This window comes from Syngnathus acus, chromosome 21 (genome assembly GCF_901709675.1).
Source record: "Syngnathus acus chromosome 21, fSynAcu1.2, whole genome shotgun sequence".
Taxonomy (NCBI): domain Eukaryota; kingdom Metazoa; phylum Chordata; class Actinopteri; order Syngnathiformes; family Syngnathidae; genus Syngnathus; species Syngnathus acus.
The window spans coordinates 1,210,984-1,234,484 of NC_051105.1; the positions used below are offsets into that span (position 1 = coordinate 1,210,984).

General features: G+C 49.0%; 4 protein-coding genes across 4 annotated transcripts; 2 read left to right on the forward strand and 2 right to left on the reverse strand.

Moving 5' to 3' along the window:
- The first annotated feature begins 234 nt into the window (after nucleotides 1-234).
- Nucleotides 235-6,448, forward strand: hibch (3-hydroxyisobutyryl-CoA hydrolase). The gene is made up of 14 exons (XM_037280514.1): nucleotides 235-355; nucleotides 561-603; nucleotides 766-897; nucleotides 975-1,059; nucleotides 1,210-1,290; nucleotides 1,369-1,421; nucleotides 1,922-2,000; nucleotides 2,644-2,789; nucleotides 3,164-3,250; nucleotides 3,323-3,381; nucleotides 3,447-3,528; nucleotides 4,189-4,308; nucleotides 4,398-4,431; nucleotides 4,510-6,448. The coding sequence occupies exons 1-14, from the start codon at nucleotides 324-326 to the stop codon at nucleotides 4,623-4,625; spliced, it is 1,149 nt and encodes a 382-aa protein (XP_037136409.1). The 5' UTR covers nucleotides 235-323; the 3' UTR covers nucleotides 4,626-6,448.
- A 350-nt stretch (nucleotides 6,449-6,798) lies between these two features.
- LOC119139673 (small membrane A-kinase anchor protein-like) lies at nucleotides 6,799-8,587 on the reverse strand. The gene is made up of 2 exons (XM_037280561.1): nucleotides 8,403-8,587; nucleotides 6,799-7,367 (listed from the first exon to the last, which is right to left on the reverse strand). The coding sequence occupies exon 2, from the start codon at nucleotides 7,219-7,221 to the stop codon at nucleotides 6,991-6,993; it is 231 nt and encodes a 76-aa protein (XP_037136456.1). The 5' UTR covers nucleotides 7,222-7,367; nucleotides 8,403-8,587; the 3' UTR covers nucleotides 6,799-6,990.
- A 127-nt stretch (nucleotides 8,588-8,714) lies between these two features.
- Nucleotides 8,715-16,634, forward strand: wdr75 (WD repeat domain 75). Its single transcript, XM_037280543.1, has 21 exons — nucleotides 8,715-8,849; nucleotides 9,270-9,399; nucleotides 9,576-9,641; nucleotides 9,849-9,939; nucleotides 10,031-10,155; nucleotides 10,294-10,364; nucleotides 10,463-10,576; nucleotides 10,635-10,723; nucleotides 10,834-10,992; nucleotides 11,088-11,144; nucleotides 11,269-11,384; nucleotides 11,455-11,630; nucleotides 11,723-11,883; nucleotides 11,983-12,166; nucleotides 13,301-13,395; nucleotides 13,482-13,577; nucleotides 13,658-13,827; nucleotides 13,894-13,953; nucleotides 14,284-14,430; nucleotides 14,504-14,595; nucleotides 14,963-16,634. The coding sequence occupies exons 1-21, from the start codon at nucleotides 8,764-8,766 to the stop codon at nucleotides 15,186-15,188; spliced, it is 2,511 nt and encodes an 836-aa protein (XP_037136438.1). The 5' UTR covers nucleotides 8,715-8,763; the 3' UTR covers nucleotides 15,189-16,634.
- Nucleotides 16,635-17,169: 535 nt separating this feature from the next.
- Nucleotides 17,170-22,805, reverse strand: slc40a1 (solute carrier family 40 member 1). Its single transcript, XM_037280550.1, has 8 exons — nucleotides 22,464-22,805; nucleotides 22,320-22,387; nucleotides 21,396-21,555; nucleotides 21,189-21,304; nucleotides 20,310-20,436; nucleotides 19,925-20,173; nucleotides 19,195-19,836; nucleotides 17,170-18,924 (listed from the first exon to the last, which is right to left on the reverse strand). Exons 1-8 carry the CDS (start codon nucleotides 22,495-22,497, stop codon nucleotides 18,602-18,604), a joined length of 1,719 nt encoding a protein of 572 aa, XP_037136445.1. The 5' UTR covers nucleotides 22,498-22,805; the 3' UTR covers nucleotides 17,170-18,601.
- Between the last annotated feature and the right edge of the window lie 696 nt (nucleotides 22,806-23,501).

The window sequence follows — 23,501 nt, forward strand, 5'->3', positions numbered from 1 at the left end:
ACTGCTTCAGCTCTGTTTCTTTCCTTTGGTTCGAAAACACAAACTAAAAGGGCTTGGAAATGACACTTTGGTCTTTTTCTACGCCTGTGCCCACTTCTGGTTGTCATAGCACCATTTGTCCAGTTGGTGTCAGTGTCGCCCCACACACACACTAATATGCACGGGCCCAGGGAGAAGTAGAAATGGTGCGGCTTTCATCCGGGTGTTTGTGGCGTCACGAATACTGACCAATCAAGAAGAGTTGCGACCTCTTTCAGGAAGTGAACACGGAGCAGACGCCGTGTCCCAAGAAAACACACGCTCAAGCTAACCTAGTCCAAGTCATGTCATTTACAAGAGTAACGTCTAAACACAGGTATTTGTCTTCTTTTGTTACCATGAAGCGTTTCCTTTGGTGTCGTTGTGAAATGCTGGAAGCGTTTTGTAAGGGTTGTTGTAGTTTCTGACAACTCTGTGAAACAAAATAATCACTGCCTCGCCGACCAATCGGCATAGCGTTCATCAACAATAACTTCTAGGGGAGAATAAGAAGGTCATCGTCATGTTGTTGCTTGTTTCAGACTCAGAGCCATCTGCAGACTTCATCGAATCCAAGGACACATGGTGAGAAAACGACTGCTTAGGCTCCCCGCTTTACGACATGCGATGTTTTGAGGTTACGAACGGCGCCTACGACCGCCCGTGTATTTTTCATTGTTTAACAATGACGATATTCAATGAAGTTATTTTTACATATGAAATGAAATTGTTTTCAATTGATTCTAGATGTCCAGTCACGTGGAGCCCGAGGTTCTCATGGAGAAGGTGGGCCGGGCTGGTGTGATCACCATGAACAGGCCCAAAGTGCTAAACGCCCTCAACTTAACCATGATCCGATCCATCTACCCTCAGCTCAAGGTACGCGCGGACATGCTCGGCATAAATGTTCAAGCCCAAATTCATGGTGCGGCTTTAAAACATTGCCTCGTTGTCAGAAATGGGAGAGTGACAGCGATACGGACCTTGTGATCATCAAAGGGGCAGGCGGGAAAGCGTTTTGCGCCGGTGGAGACATCCGAGGTGAATACGAGCGATTGCACGGCAAGCCTGCACTTTCAAATCGTTCACTCACAACATTAGATTACACCTCTGATAATGCTGCTAGCGCAAAAGCCGATACGGACTGTTGTCAAATATATATAGTTATTTTTTTACACGATTCCCTTTCAGCAATTACGGAAGCGGGCAAAGTTGGCGATCCTCTTTCGCAGGTCTTTTTCCGTGAAGAATACATTCTGAACAACGCCATAGGTGAGCTTTACCACCATTTTCTTTGCACTTTAATCCCCACCGATCTCTCACATTTGTACCCGCGTGTGATACTTTCAGGAACATGCAAGAAACCATTCATTGCCTTCATTGATGGAATAACAATGGGAGGGGTGAGTGAATTTTTCAAATTGAAATCATAATTCAAGTGACACAGTGCTGCAGATGGTAGAGAAAAGACTTGCATGGATAGTCCCCCCCCCCCCCCCCCCCCAACGCATTTTTCAGGCTGCTCCACCGCTTCTTCATGGGGTGGAGGTCGGGGGCAGGAGGAGCAACAACACGCGTTTTGACGTCACGTAGTTAGCGCCGCCACTGAGGTGCAATGTGAAATTTGCTCCGAGGGGGTCAGCAGAGGACCGTGCGTCACCTGCGCCGAGTGCACGGTACCGTCTGATTGGATGACGCGGCAGTGTTGCCACCCTGCAGGAGTCGGCTATAGCTTGAATTGAAATGATGACCTTACTCCCCCCACCCCCACTCAAAATAACCAACATGAATCGTTAGAGAGCTTTGCTGCCGGGTTTCCACGTGTTTGTCATTCAAGCCCCCTGTCGTCTTCAATGTCGTGACTGAACGGTTGTCAAATTGTTTTCTGGTTCTCCACTCGCAGGGAGTTGGCCTGTCGGTTCACGGACGCTTTCGAGTGGCCACCGAGAGAACCATGTTTGCCATGCCAGAGACCGCTATCGGTAAGCCGCAACAAGGCAGGCAGTGAGCACTCAGGGATCCCTTTGGGGAGAAGAAGGATGACATTAGCTGAGGGAGGGCGTGGACTAAATGCGGATACTTTGAGCCTGTCGTGGCCCGACGCCGTTTACTCGCAAGACTTCAAATCGACGACCGTCGCTCGGCCTCACCTTGATGATGCGGTGTAGGGAATTGCTTCTAAATTTGGATGCTCAAACAGCACAAATATGGTCACAACAATAATCGCGTACTCTTGCTGAACTGTGAATATCCCCGCGACAACCTCGTCACATTTAAGCCTCATCGGCGGCGTGCGTGCGTGCGTGACGGACGATAATACATTTTCCCCCGCAAATGAGGTCAGGCGGCGGGATTAGGCGCGTTTGCCGAGCCTCGGCCACGCAAAGACGCAAAAGCCTCCTCGCAAATGCTGAATTCCACTGCAGGCACTGACTTGGTTTTATACGCATCACATTTCGCAAACGCTGTCGAAACCTTTGGGCGTGAGTCTAATGTGCATCTCTGCTTTCTTTGCCCCCACATTTAAATGCAGCGGCCTGGCGTTAATAAGACGTTTGCGACGTACTTGCGTCCTGGAACCAGGGGGGGCGCTCAATGCAATCAAGTCTGTCCCTTTGCCGGCAGGTCTGTTCCCCGACGTGGGAGGTGGTTATTTCCTGCCGAGGCTTCAGGGCAAGCTGGGCCTCTTCCTGGCTCTGACGGGCTTCCGCCTCAAAGGCCGCGACGTGCACCGAGCTGGAATTGCCACTCACTTTGTCGAGTCCGACAAGGTACCATCGCGCTCGCCTTGTATGATTGTCTGTGAAATGGCCTCAAAAGGGAGCATTTATTGATTGGTTTAGCGTTATCCGTCGTCATGGTAACATCGGAGCATCGTCGCTCGAGCCGTTTCGAATCGAAGAACGACAGCACTAATACATTTGATTCATCCTTTCCTTTGCAAGTTATCGTGACCTCGATGTCTGAGTGTCCGTGCAGACATTGTGGGGGTGGGGCTTTTGTTACCATAACAACCAGGGCCTGAGCTCACCAGCCGCTTCTTGTCGTGCCAGTCTAGAAAAGTGACGTCCGTAGGAGTCAAAGCGCCGATTGTATTTTCCCTCTCACTTTGCTCCTTTTTGGCGTACATTTTCCCCCGCGCTAGATGTCGGACCTGGAGAAGGAGCTGGTGGACTCGAGGTCCCCCTCTGCTGACAACATTGCCAGAGTCTTAGATTCCTTCCATAGCGAGGTGAGGAGCCTGAGCCAAAGTGGTGCGGGCGCCCGCTTTGGGTGTTGATTTTCCATTTGGTTCTTGTCTCAGAGCAACCTGGACTGTGACAAGCCGTTTGTCCTGGAGCAGCAAATGGCCGACATTGACAGGTAGGCGGCTCGACTGCTGCACGCGCAAGGCCGCATCGCCATCGTTGTGCTTGTCGCCCACGCAGGCTGTTCGACGCCACCAGCGTGGAAGGCGTCGTGCGCAACCTGAAGGCTGACTGCTCACAATTTGCAAAGAAACAAGCGGAGGTAGGCAGACATCCCAAATATGTCCTGGCTCGATGTGAATGCTTTTTCATTTTCTACCTGGAGTGTTTTTGAACAGCTGAGCTTCTCATTTTGCTGCGGCTCCAATCGACAGATCGCAACCTCAAAGAGATCCAACAAAAAGCGCTCGGCACTGTGCGAAGAGGCTTGTCCCATTAGCGCCTGGCCATTTTAGTAATTAGCAGTTAGCGCCGCTAAGCATTTAATGGGCTTACTGGTGTTTTGGGGCCTCCTGGGCTGCATCTCAATCCCCTTCCAGGGAGGGGCAAAGGAGCCTCCCGAAAACTCATTTGCCTAATTCTGTTTTTCCACCTCATTTCCATTTGCGCCGTCCACTGCGGTTACATCCAGGGGGATTATTAAAAAAAAAAAAAAAAAAAAAAAAAAAAGATTAGCGGCCCCTCCCCCACATACACCTCCACTATTGGCTGCTCTTCACACTCGGGATTAATAAAGCAAAAGCACTCTGTTCAATCCCGCTGTTTTGTAGCGGGTCAAATGGACCCATTTTGTAAACAAAGCAAGCATAAAAACATGTATTTGGTTTCTGCGCCAATCTTGAATGACCCTCAATGGATGGAACGTTATCAGAGTGGTAAATTTGCTCGAACGATTGATAGCAGTGAACTTGTGGTCCCGCAGACTTTGTCCAAGATGTCCCCCACCTCCATGAAAATGACCTTCAAACAGCTGCAGCTCGGCACCACGCTCAGCCTGCAGGACGTCTTGCGCATGGAGTACCGCCTGAGTCAGGCCTGCATGGTACAGACGTTCAACACTTGCGCAGCAAAACCACTAGTCTGTCATGCAATGAAAAAGTCATGTGAGCTCAAACCGTGTTTGCTTCGCAGCGGGGCTGCGACTTCTACGAGGGCGTCCGAGCTGGTAAGTTTTTTGGTGGCGTGCGCACGTGTCTGGTGGTGTGGAAGTGGCGCTCAACTCGTTGTGCGTGCGTGCGTGCAGTTCTGGTGGACAAGGACCAGACTCCCAAATGGAAGCCGGCCACCCTGGAGGAGGTGACCGACGCCAGCGTGGATGAATGGTTCACCTCCCTCGGAGACAAAGATCTGGCCTTGTGAGCTCGCCCGTGAGTTTCAATACATGCCCCGTCGTGACCGATGAATTTTGAATCGAGAAACCACTCCCGTCCGGGCTGATGAGTACAAAAATAACGATTCTTTAGTGATATACGCCATGTTGCCGTGTCTCATCAAATGTGAAATGAAACAAGCAAGTCAATCTTGTGTTTTCTGCGATTTGTGAACAAGCGTTTGTTTGAGCCACTTGTGAATTTAGGCCAGTGAAAATGTCCCGCCCCCAAAGCGCTTTGTGTGCCTTTTTGCTCGTCGTCACCGATGCCTGCTGGCATGTCCTTCTACGGGCAAGGCGTCTCCGCTGATTTAGAGCCGGCGGAGCCTCGCGTACTCATCAGCTAAACAAACGAGAGTCCTGCTTCATCCGGCCGTGCTTTTCTGTCTTCCCTCGGGATGGCCACGCAAACTGGCAACACATTGCAAGAGTGACTTTTCCCTCATTGTGTGGACTCCTTCCTTATGTTGCCTTCTCCATTTCAAAATGCAGCCCTCATGAAATATGCTAGTCGAGTTTTTCAAGAGTAGAACCACAAAAACAAAAAGTCTCGAGTATCCATGAGAAGTCTTCCATTTTGTTTCTACCCTTTAGGATCATCAAATGAAATGGAACCACAGACATGATCTCTTATTGATTCTTCATCCCAATGCAGCCAGACTCATCATCAGCGGTTCCAAATGGAGATCTAAATGACACAAAAAACAAACAAATGGGCAGCCACAGGAAAACCTAATAGCTTGTCGTTGACGCGGACGGCACTAAACGAGACAGGCCCGCAATTATTGATGCGGATAAATGGCATCAAACAAGATAAACGCGCCATCTTGAAAATGGAGTGAAGCGCTCACAAAGGCCGGATTTTATGACTCCGGCTCAACGGCCTTCCTGTTCCACTCCCGCCTTAACAACCCTGGCTGTGTAATCATCAGCCCGCCCGCCCTCATCTGGCCCATTTCCACACAATTTATTTAGATTGCGCAACAATGTCGAAAGAGCACAGCAATAAAGATTCCCGCAGAGCAGCAGCACGCCATTTGCGTCCGCAGCCTCCCGCTTGCTCTTTGTTTCATGTGACGCACCCGTCGAAGCATTTAACAAGAGCGCGCAATCTCGGCACGTAGCAAATATAAGATCACTAAGAACTACAATGGCCACAGATGGTCACGGTTCTTCCACCGTTATTGTCCATGTGCTGAGCGGCCGACTGTTCCAAAGGGTCAACTTGCACCAAAATGTGTATTTGCGCTGTGTTTTCAAGGTCATGCTAGTTACACAAGCCAGAGCAGGTTTTGTGAAAACTGGGACGTTAAAAAAAAAAAAAGTGTGTCAAAAGTGACCCGCTTCATGGACAACGAGCGCAGCGGCTCCGCAGGTGGAAAGCTCGCTTCTCGAAAGACAGATTCATTAGCACGCTTCAAAGACACATGTTTTTCAGATTTCAAAACATTTCTCAGGTGCCTCAATATCAAAATGCCAAAAGACCCCGAAGCTCAAGTCCACGTTCCGCTCTGGAAAACAGGCAGTCCTGTCTTGTGCAAATGAGCCGCTTGCTCACCGCGCCCCCTCAATTCGGAGGTACGGCTGCTGTTACCATGACAACCAGGGGATGACGACAAGGTGAATGGAAACGGGTCAAAAAAACTCTTTTAGTCTGGCCGTGTCTAGCCACATTTCCATAATATGCCTTCTTTTATGATAGTGGGAACGGTACAGAACTTCGCGGGAGGTCATTAAGGCGAGTGTGAGAACCAACACAGCAGTTTAAAAAAAAAAAAAAAAAAAGGGAAGGGAAGCTCCAGCCAGTAAGCGCTAACATAAACACACAAAGTGTAAAAGGAGGACAAACAACGTTTCAGCTTTGATGCGCATAATCCCAAAATATGTGCGGGATTGCTTCGGGACGGAGGCCAGTTTCTCCAATCGGTCCACGTGTAATCCAGTCTGGAAAGTAGGTCAGAAGAGAAAGCAAAAACCTTCACACATGCCTACGGAACGATGGAAGACTCCATTTCATTGATCCGATTGTTCCTCTCGTGTTTCTTTGGCATGTCCGAAACGCAATATGACAACAATCCATGAAATGAATCAAAACGAAACAAATGTCATGTGGGTGTTTGCCAATAAAAAAAGAATAACAAAGCAGAAATCGCATGAGGGTTGGGGGCGAACGGTAACATCCGTCAAGGTCCCTGGGGCAAGAGCTTCACGCCAATTCCCAGCCACCGGCGTCCCCGAGCTCCGATAAAAAATGGCTGATGTCGCCTAACATGTCGCTGTGCTGACCCCTGAAAGTCCAAAAGTCACTTCCTCTACTTTGATGTTATGGTCTCCGGAACATTTGGTCCCTCATGGTCACGGCACGTCGCACTCGATGTACGGGATGTCGCCGTAACGCCGGTCCACCTCCGCCCACTGCTGCACAGCCCGGGCCATGATCTCCTCCGAGAGTTTCTGGGCGTACTCCAGCAGCGCCGGGTCGGCCCGAGGGGAACCGTCCTCCGAGCGGACCAAGTAGGCCTTGTCGCCCCGCGCCGCTTCACTGTCTCGGCGGGAAGCGCTCCCCTTGGATTTGACGCAACCCATCGTCTGGAGGATGTGGCAGGGGTGGACTGCTGGGCCGAGACCAGAGGCCGCATGTGGAGGTGTTAGACAAGAGACGGGGCGGGTCTACGGACAGCCATCCTTGGTGGAGATGCTTTGGATCCTCTGGTGCTGGTGACAGCTGGTCCCTGGAGAGAAAAGAGGACTGACGGTGCGTCCCGAAAGCTTTTGCAACACTTGACTCCGAAAATGGATTCAAGTCGTTTTTGAAATATCTGTGGGTTGCGCCTCAAGGCATCTGGCCACTTTTTACAATGCTTGCCTTTTTGCACATTGAGCCGGCCGAGTGTCAGCGTCTGGCGGTGGGGGTTGCTTGCTTGCTTGCTTGCTTGCGGCGGTGTCACTTTAAAAGCCGCCGACCTCCGCGACTCTCTTGTGCTGCGAGTGTTTTACGGCTTTCCGCCCTTTTGGCCCATTTAGGTGGCACGGCACGTCGTCTCGCTCCCATCTGCTCGTCTCACTGAGCGGAGCAGCTTCGAATGATTCACAAAGACATCACATTGTGCCAGCCGGCTGATTTCCAATGAATCTTTTTGTCTTTTTCATACAAATATTGACTTGAATTATGACTTTATGTACAGCATTATTGTTGCTTTACGCATAGGCTGCAGTGCATTCTGAATTAGGTGTGATTTATGTCTGCATTTTATCATTGAGAACTTTTCCCATGCAAATTTGATTTTTCATTTTGTAAACCATATTGTCTTTTTTGTCACATTTTTGAGGCGCAATGTCAATGTTTAAACTGCATAGTGTAACAGTGGCCGACAATGATATGAAATACTAAATGAATAAACCTTTGGGCCTACTACACTACTGTATTTTAATGGTGGGTGGTTATGATGATGGCACTTTTTTGTTGAGGTGGTAGCTGGCGTGAAAAGTTTGAAAAACACTGGTGTGGACTCCCTAGCAAAATATTGCCTGACAACGGAAAGGATGTTTTTGTATGAAGGGCACAGGGCGTTCTCGACTTACGACCGGCCCGACGTATAACGTTTCGGGGTATCAAATTGTGTTCCGATGTACGCACATGGGAACGCGGCTCCGTCGTATCGTGAGATCGACCCCCTGTACGCTGCGTCATTGTATTGAATAAAAAACAGATGCGTATCAACCTCTGCATGGAAGAGCATGTGAGCCCGAAAAAAAGTATGACGTACCCCGAAAAGCGTCGGCATCCTGGTCTTCTCCGTGCCCGGGGACGGTCGAGTTGACGCGTGCAAATAAACAAAAACAATCTTCCTCATCCACTAGGATACAATTCGCGCTGGTGCCGCTTCTCGTGCTCGCTCGATGATCTTCCCGACTGATCTCAGCCCAGCAGGCGACGTGCATAAGTGAGAGAGAGGTCACAATTGACCGAAGCCGCAGCAGCAGCGGCAGCAGCAGCAGCAGCGCCATCTGGTGAACACTCTCACAACTGCAACAGATTTTACGCAAAGACCTCCAGTGCTGTTGGTGGCGCTATTACGTATTCTCAGTAAGACGTCACCGGGTCAAAGTTGAACCCACAGCGAAATCATGGTGGAGCACGAGAAAATACGCGTGGTCCAATGTGGCGGGTGTAGACTCAACTTTAGAGCGCCTGTTGTTACAAACGATTCCAAGTAAGTACACGTTTGTCCACGTTCGAAGGTGGCCCGTGTGCGTTGGCGAGCGACCCTCGCGGTGGTCAAGTTTTACAGCTGTGTTGCTATCCCGGGCTAGCAATTAGCATCACGGACGAATCATTTTGCCTGTGGAAAAGTTCTACTAAATGCTTGTGATGATTGTAATGATCGATTATGCATTTATAACAATTGATCTGAATCGGTAATTTGCTTGATTTATCTTTTGTCGGGATTGGCATCATGTACACGGTTTGGTTTTTGTTTCAGCTGCTTGCTTTGTCCACTGCTGCCCCATCTAGTGTAACTCTTAACAGAGCGGTGTGCTTTCGAATCTCACTGATACAACTCTAATCTAGTCGCATTCAGACATTGCATTGTTGCTGGTCACCACTCAAATAGTGTGCGGTGTGACTGCAGGTTCCTCCTGTGCGCGTCTGGAGTGTGTGTGAAGGTGTACAGCACTGCCACGGAGGAGTTTGTTCATGAGCTGCGGGGACACAGTGACCTGGTCACGGCTGTGCTGATCAAGCCCTCCAACCACCTGCAGGTACACTCATCTTTGACAGTGATTCAAAAGTCATTCGTGGCAGCATTTCCTCAGCAATCCAACCTCCAGTTCTTCGATGTCTCATTAATGTGGAGGAGACCTGAGATGTTGTTTGATGTACGTACACTATAGTCTTAATCCTTCATTCGACTTTTGTGTGTTTGTTGTTGTTGCAGGCCTACTCCTGCTCTGTAGATGGCAGTGTCAGGCTTTGGGACTTTACAGATGGGATCCTCATCAAGGTGATTTTTTTTTTTACAGATGAACAATGCAAAATTGTGAAGCTTTATTTGCCACACCCATCTAACATAGCCATGGCATTCCTGTAGATTTGATGATTAACAAGCTTGCAAGGGTCCGTTTCATCATCACTTTTTGAAAGAAGGGCCTTAGCAAAATTGGTCACAGCCAATTTTCTAGAATCCTGACTGATTTCTCTTCTCTTCTAGTCTTACTTTATTGGACAACCAATCTACGCCATGTATGCCACTGCTCAGCACAAAGGAATGGTCTTCATTGTCATCCAAAACCAAACAAATGGTAAGACATTCTTCAGATGTACTAAGCTTAACATCTTTTAAAAAAAAAAGGTTAAAGGTCACAAGTCGTTTGCCTGTGTGTGTGTTTGTAGAGGTCTTCCAGCTGGTGGCGGTAGAGCTCTCTCAGGATGCCGATGAGCTAGTGAAGGACGAGGATCGGTCCTTGGTGCTCCCACACGTCAACGCCAGTCCAGAATGCATCGCCTTTGGCAGAGAGGTGTGTGCGCCGCTTCTGTCGGAAATCTTGAATGGCAACTTGAGAGGCATATCGCTCATAATTCCAAAAATATCCATACCACAAACGCTGGCCGTGGCTCGAAAAGGGACTTTAATTTATTTATTTTTTTTGTCTCAGAGCGAATATATTGCTTCTGTCGAGGCTTTGTGTATGACGGTCTATTTCTTCAGGAAGGGAAAAACATCCAGGTGAGCTACACAAAAAAAAGGGGCGGGGCATGATGTCACGATGAGCACCTCTTTGGTTGTCCGCTGTTGTCTGACTGTTTTTGCTGCTTTGTCAAAAGCTTTCCGTTGTGCAACAAAAAGACAGTCGGCAAAAACACCTTCACGTGCGTCGCCTGTCACCCCAAAGATGACGTCATCGCCACCGGACACGTGGACGGAAAGATTCGCTTGTGGTGAGTCGCATACCAATAAAATGTCGATCGTTTGAGTCTCATTGTGTGGATTGTCCAGGAGAAACTTCCACCAGAAGAAGCAGTACACCCAGATGACACTCCACTGGCACCACGACACTGTCAGCTCGCTGTGCTACACTCCGGAAGGTCCGCTGCACGACCGCTTTACTGAGATCAATTTCCTGCTGGGGCGGGCAACTGGTCCCTCGCTTGGGTTCTTCATGGTTTCAATCTGCATTTTTTTTGCTTGCGAGCAGGTACCAACCTTCTGAGCGGAGGTGTGGAGTCTGTGCTGGTACAGTGGAAACACGGCCAAGAGAGCCAGAAGGAATTTCTTCCTCGACTCGGTGCCTCAATCACACATGTGACCGTGTCGCCCGACGGTGCGCTCTTCTGCACCTCGCACTCCGACAACAGTAAGAGCTTTTGGACCTTTTCAACCAGCAATAAACACACACAGGAGAGGGAATGACCATCCTTAACTGTGCCCCCTCCTTTTTGTTTTCTTCAGAAATCACAATTATCAAGAGCTGCAAAGTGTCCGCCGTCATTCAAGGCCTCGTCAAAGGTGAGCGATAAATTGAAATGCAGACTTGCCTCTCAGAGTTTGCCCAAGCCTTCATTCCTAAATGTCGCCATGGCAAAAGTCACGAGCCCTTTCAAGAGCTAAACACGGCGTGTCGCGTGCGCAGGACAAAGCATCGCCACAGACCTGTTGGTGGACCCTCGCAGCAAAGCGCTGGTCCTGAACGGAAAGCCCGGCCACTTGCAGTTTTACTCACTTGAGAGGGATAAGCTGCTTTTCAACGTAAGCCTTTCTAGCCGCGCCTCGCCATTTTCTTGCCGTCTTCCCGTCCGTGCGTCCTTCCCTCCCGCAGTTGGATATCGTCCAGCAAGAGTACATCCACGAGCTGGCGGTGCTGCAGTTCCGAGTGGTCAAGGCGGCTTTCGAAGCCTCCGGGGAGTGGCTGGCCACCGTGGAAGAGCTCCGACCCAAAACGGCCGAGTTGGAGCTTCATTTGAAATTGTGGGCCTTTGACCACCAAACGCAAAGGTGACGCACACCAGATGGCTCGGTGCTCCAATTTTCCCAGCTGCGCTGTACCCAAGAAGTCATTCAATGAACAATTGACGTGCCGTCGACAGTTTTGCGCTGACCACGACCATCTCGGCCCCCCACGAGGGCGAGATCACGGCCATGTGCTTCGGCTTGGCCGACCACCGCGGCGGCCCCCCGCTCATCACCACCAGTAAGGACGGACACTTCAAAGTTTGGCGGCAGGTGCCGTCCCCCAACCACACAGAAGGTAGACAAAAACCTCCCTGATTGTTGCTACTTGGGTCGATTTTGATTAGCATTCACCGCCTCGTCGTGTCAATATTCTGTTTCTCTTCGACCGGCACAGATGAGGCGGGTTGGTCGTGGGCGTGCGACTTTGTGGGCTCGTATCACAACCTGCGGCCTCATTGCTGCTGCTTCTCGGCCGACGGCTCCCTGCTCGCCGTGGGCTTCCGGGAGGTGGTGACGCTGTGGAGTCCGGCTACTTGGGAACTCCTGACAACGCTGTCCCAGCCGCCTGGGGAAATCAGGTCAGGTTGATGTTTCACGAGGGAATTGTGCACTAGATGACCGCCTTGCCCATAGTGGTGCCGTGGCAACCAAAGGAGCCTCCGGGACGTGACTGTGGTGCCTCCAGAAAAAACGTTCCGTTCGCCAACCGTATGCGTTGGCGACTCCATTTTGCACTTATGGCCACCCACGAGTGAGACGGAACGAAAACGATGCGCTTGCTTCGTTGACTAAATTGTAAAATAAGCCAATGCAGCGCTTTTCGTGCGGGGCAGATTCCTCGTTGGCACTCGTCTCAGCACTCGAGCTGTTTTGTGGACAAACTGGAGAATCTTTGGCAGCCTGTTTGCAGTAGCCCGGCAATATTCTCAAGCACGTTCTGCCGTCGTTTAGTGACGGAACACTTGGGAACCGAGCGGTCCACTCGATTATTTGCGTCGTCGTTCAGCAGCTAGAAATGCCGTTCGACGTTCCCACGGAGCGAGTCTACTTCCTCGTTTCTGTACCACTTTTCTTCAAGGAAGGCAATGGTGGGGGGGGGGGGGACTACTTTGGGCTGTTTTGACAGCTGCCAGCGGCGCCGTCTTGTGTAATCACCGCCTGCCTATGGATGTGTTGAGCCGGTCGGTCGGCCGGCCGGCCGGCCCAATTGCTTGACCTCAAAGCCGAGCGTCTCCTGACTTATTGTGAAACTGCCAAATATTGAATAATGCTGAGCTCAGCTGCTGAGCGCTGCGGCTCGGGCTCGTGGTCCTGGATGACCCTCAAATCAAGTACACGCTGCAAATTTTCATCTTTTTTTTCTTTCAATGTTTCCCCCCACGCAATGACGCATTGAGTTTTACCATGCAAATTTTAAACGTAAAAAAAAAAAGAAAATAATCAGGCTTTTGCTCATTTTGGCTGCTCAACTTGGACCAGATGCGTGTCGCCAAGGTGCGGAGGTTTACACAGCCGCCGATGAGGTGAAGCTGTTTTATTTGATCCATGTGGGTGTTCTAGCCCATCTTGCAAGTTCTCTTTGACAGTCTTCACAGAGTGGCAAAGGGAAAAAAAAACCCATAATCCTTTAAAAATGTTGTCTGGAGCTGGCTCTGAAGTCTTGACGCACGCACACAGACAACTAAAGTCACTTTTTTTTTTGGTTCTACCAGGAATCTTTGTTTTGGCCGACTAAGCTGCTCCAAGTACTTGCTGGGGACGACGGCAAAGAACCTGCTCTGCTGTTGGAATCTCCTCACGTGCTCGCGTAAAGCTCTTACCATGTTCAAACACACTTGCACATTGTGCACATATCCAAAAGTCCCGTCCTCTTTATTTTTGTTTGTTTGCCAGTGGAGTGGAGCACCTCCATGGACGTCAGCTTGCTGCTACCTGACCCGCTGTCTGAGAACATGGCGGCGTTCTGCAGTCAAGACAACTGCGCCGACCGTAAGCGCCGCATTTGCGCATGGTTGCCCGTCAGGCCAACGTCACGTCACATCACGTCACGCTCGCCTTCTTGCGCTCAGTGTTTGTGTTTAAGCCCTGCGAGCCGCGGCCGCTGTTTTGCCAAAAGGCCGTGTGTCCCGGGAGGGTGACCCGGGCCGTCTTCACCCCGAGGGACGCCATGCAAGACAGCTGCGACGAGAGCTGCCAGTGGCTCAACCGATCCCGGCTCTACTTTCTCAGCCAGTGCACGGTGGGCCGTCCGTCCCCATAGCGTTGATCTTTTTGCGTGAATGACACACGTGCTTTTTCAATACAGGAGCTAATGACGTTTATCACAGAGGACGAAGAGAAACAACTGCTGGCTTCTCATAAAGAGGTAGACCGTGCGGCGACATTATTTGACCCGTCTTGGATTTGACAGCATTTTAGGACATGAACTTGCTCTCAGTTTCCGTTTATCTGCAACAGAAGTCTTCAATCATCACAAAATGAATGTGTGAAAATCAGATAAATAAAAATATTCCAAATAAAATGATAAATAAATAATAATAATAAACAATACAATGTTTAACTAGTTAAATAAAAAATATATTTTTTGCTTCGTTGTTAAATATTCATTTTACAACTTGACGTGTAAGGTAAACGCGCTCGTGTCTTTTCACCTCGATTGGATAACCGACAACGTGCACTTCTCGCTCCTTGCTAGTTCACCATTGACGACACGGTTGCCAAGACGCCGTTCCGCCTGTTACTGGGCCAACAGCCGCAAGGAGGAGGCGATCTGGACCGACCTGATCATTCCGACACTGCGAAGAGAGAGCCACCCCCGCGGGGTTCCGCTGCCGTTCGAGAGGTGGCGATGCTGACGAACAATCGGGGAGGGGCGGCAGAAGAAGGCTCTTTTGACTTGTGGCTTTTGTTTGCAGCTTCTGCAGACCCCCAGCCACGTCCTACCTGCCGCCACTTTCCTATGCTCCATGTTCGTACAGTCGCTGCTCATCTCAGTCGCAGAGTCCAGGTGGGTTCCTCCCCTCCCAATTCAATGCTTAAATCGTACACGAGCATATCCAGGTATTGGGGAGCGGGATTAGTTTCTACCACATGTAATCGTGTTTGCACTCGCTTGTCAGTATTTGCAGGTAGCGCTGTTGCATGTTAGCACTAGCTTCAACTTAGTAAAACACACTTTTTTTACATGGACGGGGCTAACTTGAGGTCATTTTCAATTTTTGGCTCTGCTGAAATTGCACAAGCGGATCAAGCAACTTCTGCAATTTTTGTCAAAGGGGTCACATTGCATGAAAACCCCCCCAAAAAAAAGTGCATTTATGATGAAAAACTGCAGAGTCACGCTGAAGTTTTTTCGTTGTTTTGATGCCCTTCAGTGACCCAAAACACGTCGAGAAGGAAATGGAGAGCGAAAAAGAAGAAGAGGATGACTCTGAGGAGGAGGAAATGGAAACTGGCCACGTTGGAGCAAAACGGCCGTCGACGGCAGCAAGCGAGGCGGCCGAGGACGCTGCGCCGGCGATGACCCGAGCGCAGCTCAGAGAATTGAGGCGAGTGACAAAACTGGACCGCAGCTGGCTCAGTGGCCTCCTTGACTCTTGAGCAAATTATTTTTCGTTATTATCATTGTTATGGGTCTATTTTACAATAAATGTGTATCGGTTCTTGTTTCTCGGAATCAATGAACGCCCCATCCCCAAAACACTTGCTCATACCCCCCCCCTCAGTTTTAGTGCCTCGTACACGACAACAATGCTGCAACTCCACTGCTGCTTCCTACAGGATGGATTTGCATCCCGGTGATGGGCATGGAATTGGGCTGACGCGTCTATGATAACAGGATGCACAAAATGCTCTCCCTTGCCGTCTGTGACACCAATCATACTTTGAGTAGCGTCATTCTTTCTGTCCTTTTCTAATATACAGTACGTAGTACGTGCGTCTTTATACTTGTTGCTGTCGCAAAGGTTCAACGTCTACAGACAAGAAGGCCAGATAAAGACGGCCTTCAAATGAAGGCTTTTCCTTCTTTGCAAACAATTTAGGGACTTGAGCGAAAGCAGCATTTTTGGAAGGAGGTTTCCGAGAAGACAGTAAACTCAATCGTTACGTCACAAGTCCGAGCGGAACTGATAGCGTGGCTGATTATTGCAAGTTGAAACCTTGCTCCCTCAGACAAAAGGTGAATGAGTCTACGTGCGGACAAAGTCCGGCACGGATTGAGAGGAAAATGCAAAAAAAATGAAGTGCACTCATAAACGTCTCTGTGCTGGAAGGTTGACCAACTTTGGCCACCTGACTAAGAAGCAAACCCAAAGTTGTAAGATGGCTACATTCTTCATCTTGCAAATGATACTGTGGCGGCTTTTTTTTGGTCTTCTCGCTAGCTCCAACGACCCGCTAAGGAGGGAAATGAAAACTGCTGATGAAAGGGAAGTCTTATCCGACCGACCCTGAGACCAGAACGGAAAACCGCCGACTCGGAGCTTTGGGATTTGGGGCTTAAGGCAAATACTTTGCTACCTAAAGCTGTGTGTTTGGCTGCTTAGTCATGCAGTGAGGCCCATCGGCGTGTCTCGTTACGCTCGACACTTTTTGCTGCGTAACGGTTCAGTTCTGCAGGGCGTTGGAGCAATCAAGTGCAAAAGAGCAGGCCAGCGCAGTATTGTGCCCTTTGTACGGAAAGGCGCCTCTGTTGGAATGAAGAGTCAGGTTTTACTGAGAATCAAGAAGTATATTTGACGTTTTTTTTTCTTTCTTCAGATCCCATGACCCCAATTTATTTGTATAGCCCTAAATCACAAGCAGTGATTGGACCCCAATAACCATTCAGCATGACACTATTTGTATGATGAGGCTTGTGATACAATAGTGCCAAAATAGAATAGCGATTTGGAGGCGTCAAGAATTATAAATCTTATCTTGATGCTCCAGATGCTCACTTTACGACTTAGTTTGTCAAGGAGATGATGACGAGCTCAACCTTTATGAGGTCATGTTTCTCAGGTTTACTGGAGTCATCAACTAAAGTGTGCTAAAAAAAAAAAAGGATTGTTTCATACATGTAGGTGGAAACCAGGACACATGTCTTAAGCAGTCCATATACTCAAAAAGAAAGAAAAACTTTGAAAAGAGTCACGAGGTGCTTCCAGGTTGCTTGCGTCAATGCATCTTCTTGCCCCAATATTATTGACACGCAAGGAACTGGCAGTACAGTTGCAGCATTTTTTCTCTCTTTTAATTCCGGTCCTTGAGACCGTTTTGTATTGATCAATATGCCCACCCAATTTTAAATGGACTTTTTTATGTATTAAATTGACTACAAGACTTTTTTTTTTTTTTATGTATTTTTGACAACTTTCCATCTGTGTGAAAGGCAGTCAGTCATGTGAACCAGTGACATCAAAATCCATCAAATCCCTGCCCCAAAGAGAAACTCTTAAGCCACTCTTAAGTCTTTTGACCAGGAAAATTTAGAACAAAAGGGATTTTGTGGCGGGAGGAATGTGCATGCCAGACTGTCAAGCCAAGAATTCCTACAAGAGAAAAAATGGGCCGTCTATAAAATACTCGACACACCGTAGAGAACTGAAGGTCCTTTATTTTAGATGCCTCTTGCATCTCAAACAGTTCCCTCAATTTAGTCTATGGAGTGATTCATTAAAAAAACAACAACACTACGATTCAATGAAACACACATTATGTGAACAGACAAAACTGCGTCAGGTTCATGCATATAACTGAAATCACAAAAATATTCAATTAAAAACAAAACTAATATAAAAACATTGAAAACCCCACAATGACATCTGACATATTTTTTGCAATTGGATATTGATTCCGACTGACATTATAATGTTACCCACGTAGAAAATATGCTCATGGCCTCTTGTAATTATTCCTGAAGAGCTCTTGGAAAGTTGCAATCAAAGTCTGGTGACCAACTGTAAAGCCGAGCCGCGTACTTAAAGCAACTTTGCACTTTGTTGCGCAACCTCTTGGAAAATTGCCCTTACTTTCGACTGCATCTGGCGCTAGCGGCGACCAACTTCTTTTTCCTGGCTGACCAAACGTTTTGTGTTGAGTGGCTGTCAAAGCTACCATACAATAAGTGGTTCTTTATCTTGCTGAGATGCTTTGACCATTTCCTCAATCGAGCTGTTGAAAGTACTGTCTACAAAGATGTTTTGAGGTAGCCCCTGCAAAACTGCAGCTCGCCAAGCTAAACATGGCCTACATTCAGACCTCCCACCTCACAGGGACTCTTGCCCAACATAGTTCTGCACTTTTTCCAGCCACACCCCAAAGGAGTGCAAAATGTCCGACCAACTGATGTCAATCACGTAAAGTGCCGGCATGACAATCACAAACCAGGGGGTGAGTTAGAGAAGAACAGCAACAAATCACAACGGGGGCGGTCGGTCGTAAGAATAACAAGTCCACAGAAATGACAGTAGGATATCCACCATTTTTTGTCACCTGATACAAAATAGCTTTTCGGAATGCTTCAAGACACGTAAGTGGATTTCCCTCGCCTCTTCCTTTCGCACCACACGTACGAAAGTGGACTTTGGTAACTGAGAGCGATCGATGCGGCTGCATAGACTGATTTTTTTTTTTTTTTTCTCCTTCCCGGGCTAAGTACCTAACTGCTGACACCTTTACCTGAATAATTTCACCGTATTTAAAAGACGAGATTCAGGTGTTTGTTTGGTTAAAGTCATGGAAAAAAAAAAAGAAACGCATCACGTCTACCTTAGCACAGGACGGTGAGTGAAAAACGACACTTGAGGGAGGCACCCATGCCATCACTACATTGCTTTGCGTGTTGGGAGCGAGAAACAAACCCCTGCTGGATCTTTGGATTAGTACGCAGCTACGTTGGCAAGCTTTCACACTTGGACTGGCTACATGTGAAGAAGACGTTAGTAACGCTGGATTGGGCCATGTCTGTTTGTATTGTGCTCACACCAAGCGAAGCTGGGTATAGCAAGCATGGCCTGTGTGAAAGGCAGTTAGACGGCGGCGGCGTTGGTAGGCGAGGGGCTGTCGTCCGTCTCAACATTCGGCTCCGGCGAGCAGCACAGGAACAGACGACGGCCGAGACTCTTGAAGGCAAAGTAGAAGTACATGGCGTGGCCCGCCGCCACGAACGACACCGAGATGATGACCAGCAAGCCGAAGGCCTCCGGGTTGGGCGCCAGGATCACCATGATGAAGTGCAGCAGGTCCAAGAGGTAATTCATGGAGTTCTGGACGCCGTTGATCACGCCTCGCTCTGACTCGATGACATTCTCCTGGATCAGCTGAGTCACCGTCAGGTCAAAGGACCACAGGCCTGGTTGGGAGGAAGAACGGCACGGATCAAAAGTCGAGCACGGCGCCACTTTGTAACGACTTTCCACCTCAGCAAACTCAAGTTGCATTATTATTGGCATCAAGGGTTGGATGTTATTGCTCTGACGTGCCGCCGTACAGTCACCAGGGAAGGGTTGAGGTGACGAAAGCCGGCTTTATGAAGCAAGTACTTCTGATTTATTGCTCTCGAGTGCCACAATTAGGAGCAGGCGGCGTCAAGAGAAATAAACTTCCAAAAGTATCAACTTACCGACCCTTGCAGCAATGACGCCAGCAAACAGCAAACTAACAGACATGTAGGACTTGATGCTCGGTATTTCTTGGGTCGGCGCACTGGTGGCGGCGGTCACGTTCCCGCCGGTAAGGGCGATCACCAGCTGCTCGGCCTCAGGCAGCGTCTTCTCCCCGACCAGGTGGGAGTAGACGTCTTGGAAGGGTGAAACGCTGAGATCCAGGGGGCTCCCGGGAGCGAAGACGGAGAAGACGCACAGCACGAGGCAAGAGAGCTGCGCCACGCCGGAGATGAAGCCCGTCCGGACCAGGCCGCACTTCTTTCGGACCCACGTGAAGGCGACGGTGCCGCAGATGCCCGACACGGCCGAAGCGCCCATCAGGAGGCTGAGGACCGAGCCGTTGAGGCCCTGCGTGTAGGCGTAGCCGGTGGTGATGCAGTCGAATCCCAGCACCGTCATGTAGAGGAAGGCCAGGGACATGCCGGCGAAGAAGATGCTCTGGTTGTAGTACGCCTTCCAGCCGGCCTTGAAGGTGCGCAGGGGTTCCGTCACCTGGTGGCAGCAGCCTCGTTCTTTGGGGGCCACGCTCTTGACCGCCGCTACGTTGGCGTTCATCAGCGGTTGAGAGGACTCCTCGGGACTTTGGCCTGTCTCCGATTCTGAAGAACAGAACTGGGGATTAGCGAGGGTTCCACCTCTGGACACCATGGCATTCCAGGGCTCCAAATGTTGCTGGAGATAAGATACCTTTGACAGGGCTGAGTTGTTTGAGCTCCTGCTGGTGCTCCGCCTTCTGCCCGCCTTTGACGGCCAGCGCCGGCGTCTTCTGGTAGACCTTCCACAGCAGCGTGTACTCCAGAAACATGGAGAAGAGGTTCCAGCCCGAGATGAAGCCGCAGCCGATGAAGTGCGAGCCGAAGGCCATGATCTGGCCCACCAGCATGGGGGCCAGGATGTTGGTCAGCTGATCGATAATCCGCACCGTAGCATTCATATCTGGTGTAGGAGTGAAAGGTTTATTGGCTTCTGGAAATTGCCGTTTGATTACAAGCACAAGTCCAAACGGAGGCTACAAAGTCCAACGGGGCTGTGATAAAGGATCACGTGAAGGCCACGTGTATGACACACTGACCTGCCAACTTGCTGCTGTCCTGGCCTGCCACCACCACCACCCAGTCCCGCTGGATGGTGATGGACATGGCCGTACTGGCCAGGTTGGCCATGTTGGCAATGCTGATCACCAGAATGTAGCAGGTGGTCTGAGAAATAGATAGACAAAGGAATTGCTCTTACCATCATGTGAGAGTTAACGTTTGTGTGCGGTGAAAAGAAATGGATAGACAGAAGGAAGTTGAGACTATTATTACAGTGGTGCCTTGAGATAAGCGATGAATTTGCTCCGTGATCTCGCAAAGCACATCCCAAGTATTTTTTGTTTTGGTTTCCTGTTGAAATGAATACAAATGGTACGTAGAATGTGTTTTGGGGAAGCATTGGGCACCATTATACCTGGCAGACTGCTGCTTGTTGTGTTAATGCGGGACTTGCCACTGACTTTGTTTGTTATCTTGTGTAGCAGCCAACACAGCTGCTGCTGCTGCTGCTGCTGCTGCTACTGTTGCTGCTGTCTGGTCAGAATAGCAACAAGAAAAATGCATCAACAGGCCTGGCCACATTTCACCGTGTGTCATATGACCGGCCTTGAGGAACTCGTTGCCTTCCATCAGATCCCTAACTCGGAGTCAGTCGTCCAACAAGTGTGAACATGCCTCCGGCACTGTTTGCTTTCTGCTTTTGTTGCTTTGCTTACGGCAAGGCCGTCTGGTCAATCCCAATGATTGGGAATTCTTATTATTGGCCAGTGACTCTCTGGTTACAATATTTATGGTAGATTCCGGTGGAAGGGTCAAAGATAATACAGACGTGGAAGTCCATTAGCGAGCTGTTGTGGTTGAGGTGAAAGGGCAAAGAAAAGCTTGCTTGCAGAGAGTTCACCAGTTGAGCGTCTTACCAGCAGCCACCCGTTGTAGGCCTCCACGAGTTGCTCTTTGAATCGGAAAACCACCATGAGGATAATCCCGCACAGCATCACGCAACTGTTCTGGACGATCAAAGACATCTGGGCCACTGCGGGTGAGCAAATCGGACTTGAACGTATACCCGACTGTGGCGGGGATTTTGTGAAGCGCGTAGATTCCATTCCCAAAAGGTGCCTCACCTTTGAGTCTGGGATTCCTGTCCACCCAGTCGCCAATGATGGCCCCGAGCAGCAGCACGGAGCCGGCCACCACCAACCCGTACACGGCCGTGAGCAGCAAGCTGTTCCCGTACAGCTCCACCAGGAACACGGCCACGGCAAAGTTCCACATTCGGTCACCCTGCAAGTTGAAATCAAAGCTGCTCTTAAAGGGGTGGAAATGAATGACTTGCATACAAATCGCTGGGTCTCCTCCACCCGGTCAGCAAGTGTGGAATGAAACGGCTGCTTTTGTTAGCGGCCTGTCTTGGAAAAGGTTTTCTGGACATTTACATTGATGTCTGTGTATGTTCTTCTGTGGGTTTTTAGCTTGTTTTTTTTATCTTTTTATTCTATATATTTTTTATCGCATGCGCGGATCGGTTGGCACTTTTTAAATTTCGTTGTACATGTGACAATGACAATAAAGATCTATTCTATTCTAACAATGTAACAAGGACATTCATTCAACTTCGAGTGATTCTCTTCATTAGCTTTGTGACTGAGCTGGATGTGATCATTTGAAAATGTAAACAGAGTAATTATTGGGTGAAATTCTTAACATGATAGTGTCTTGAAATGAGAAGCATTAATTAGTAACAGCATATTACAATGTGATTTAAAGGTCATTTGAACCATTTTGTAATTTCAAATGTGTGGGTCAAGCTGTCACTTTCCTAAAGGATGGTGACCTTCCTTCGAGTCTTCATTTGACCAAAGTATTGACTTTCATGGTTGCCAGGCAAGGCAATGCTTGCGACAAACGACCCCTCACGCTCCGCTCGCATTACACTAAACGATCAATTGGTTTTCAACGTGGGGGTCGAGAATTCAAAGTGTCATGCAGACAGACGTAAATACCACCACAACACTCTACTGCAGCAATTTCAAAATGGCTTGACTTACCCAAGTGGACAGTGCATGACCCAAATAGATGAGGAATTTTGCTGAAGTGAAGAAATCTTGAACGGATTCTGCAGGGGGGAGCGCAAAATATGTATGCGAGAAATTCATTCAAAAATAACAATCACAAAGCCACTTGCCACCTACCACAGCATGTCTTTTTGGCTCGGGAATTCTCCATGTTTAAAAAGAGGTTTTGAAGGAAGCGCTAGAACCTTTTTTTTTTCCTCGCCTTACTGAGCTCGGCAACAATTGAGACAAAAAACCAGCAACAAAAAAATTGCAGGCAACGTCTCTTTCTCTCGTTTTTCTCCTCTCCAAACTTAGCTATCACTGTAGCTGAAGTCGGAGAGAAATGCCTGAATTAGGGGGCAAAAGAGGTGGAAAAAGCAGCCGAAAGCCGTTTCCCTTTTGGTGTTGTTGTCTCCCAAACGTCACTGGGCTGTGAGCGCCTCTCTTACTCTGCAGCGGCTGCTGTGTTTACGTTCTGCTCGGATTTAAGCCTTCTCCACCCCCACCCACCCACCCGACACAACCCCCACCCACCCACCCGACACCACCCCCCAATTGCTCGTGTCACGTGACAGGATTTCTTCTCCCTGGGAGTCACCTGATGCTGTCATGACGCTGTTCTTTTACTCATGAGAATGCAAAAGAACGGAGCTTGTTCTTTTTCTGCTGAAATAAGATCTTCGTGGTTTGAAATTCATGAAAGGATCATGCAACTTTATGTGTCAAACTACAATGGAGCTCTTTTTTTGTGCATACTGATTTAGACATGCTCACCCAATTTCGCGTGAGCAGAACATTAGAGGAAAGGACTGGTCCAACTGGGCCAACCAGGTGATCAAGCATGCTGTTAGTGGCCACACTGGTCAGTGTGTCAGCAATTATTAATGACTTGCATTGTGTCGCTGTCAAAACCACACCGACACACCCTTAAAACGATGTCAAGAAGCACTAAGTGTTTGGGGGGGCTGTCAAGTCCCAACAACAGAAGATGATCAACCAGCAGCCGAGTGACCAAAACACCGCACGCCTGACTTTTTGGCTTACTCACGTTCGGAACAGGGTCACGGCCTTGGTGCCTGCATGGCCGTAAATAAACGAGAAAAAAGGTCACTGTGTGTTTGCTTTTATTTGACAATGTTTGCTTTCTGGTTTCCATGGAACAAGATGGTGAAC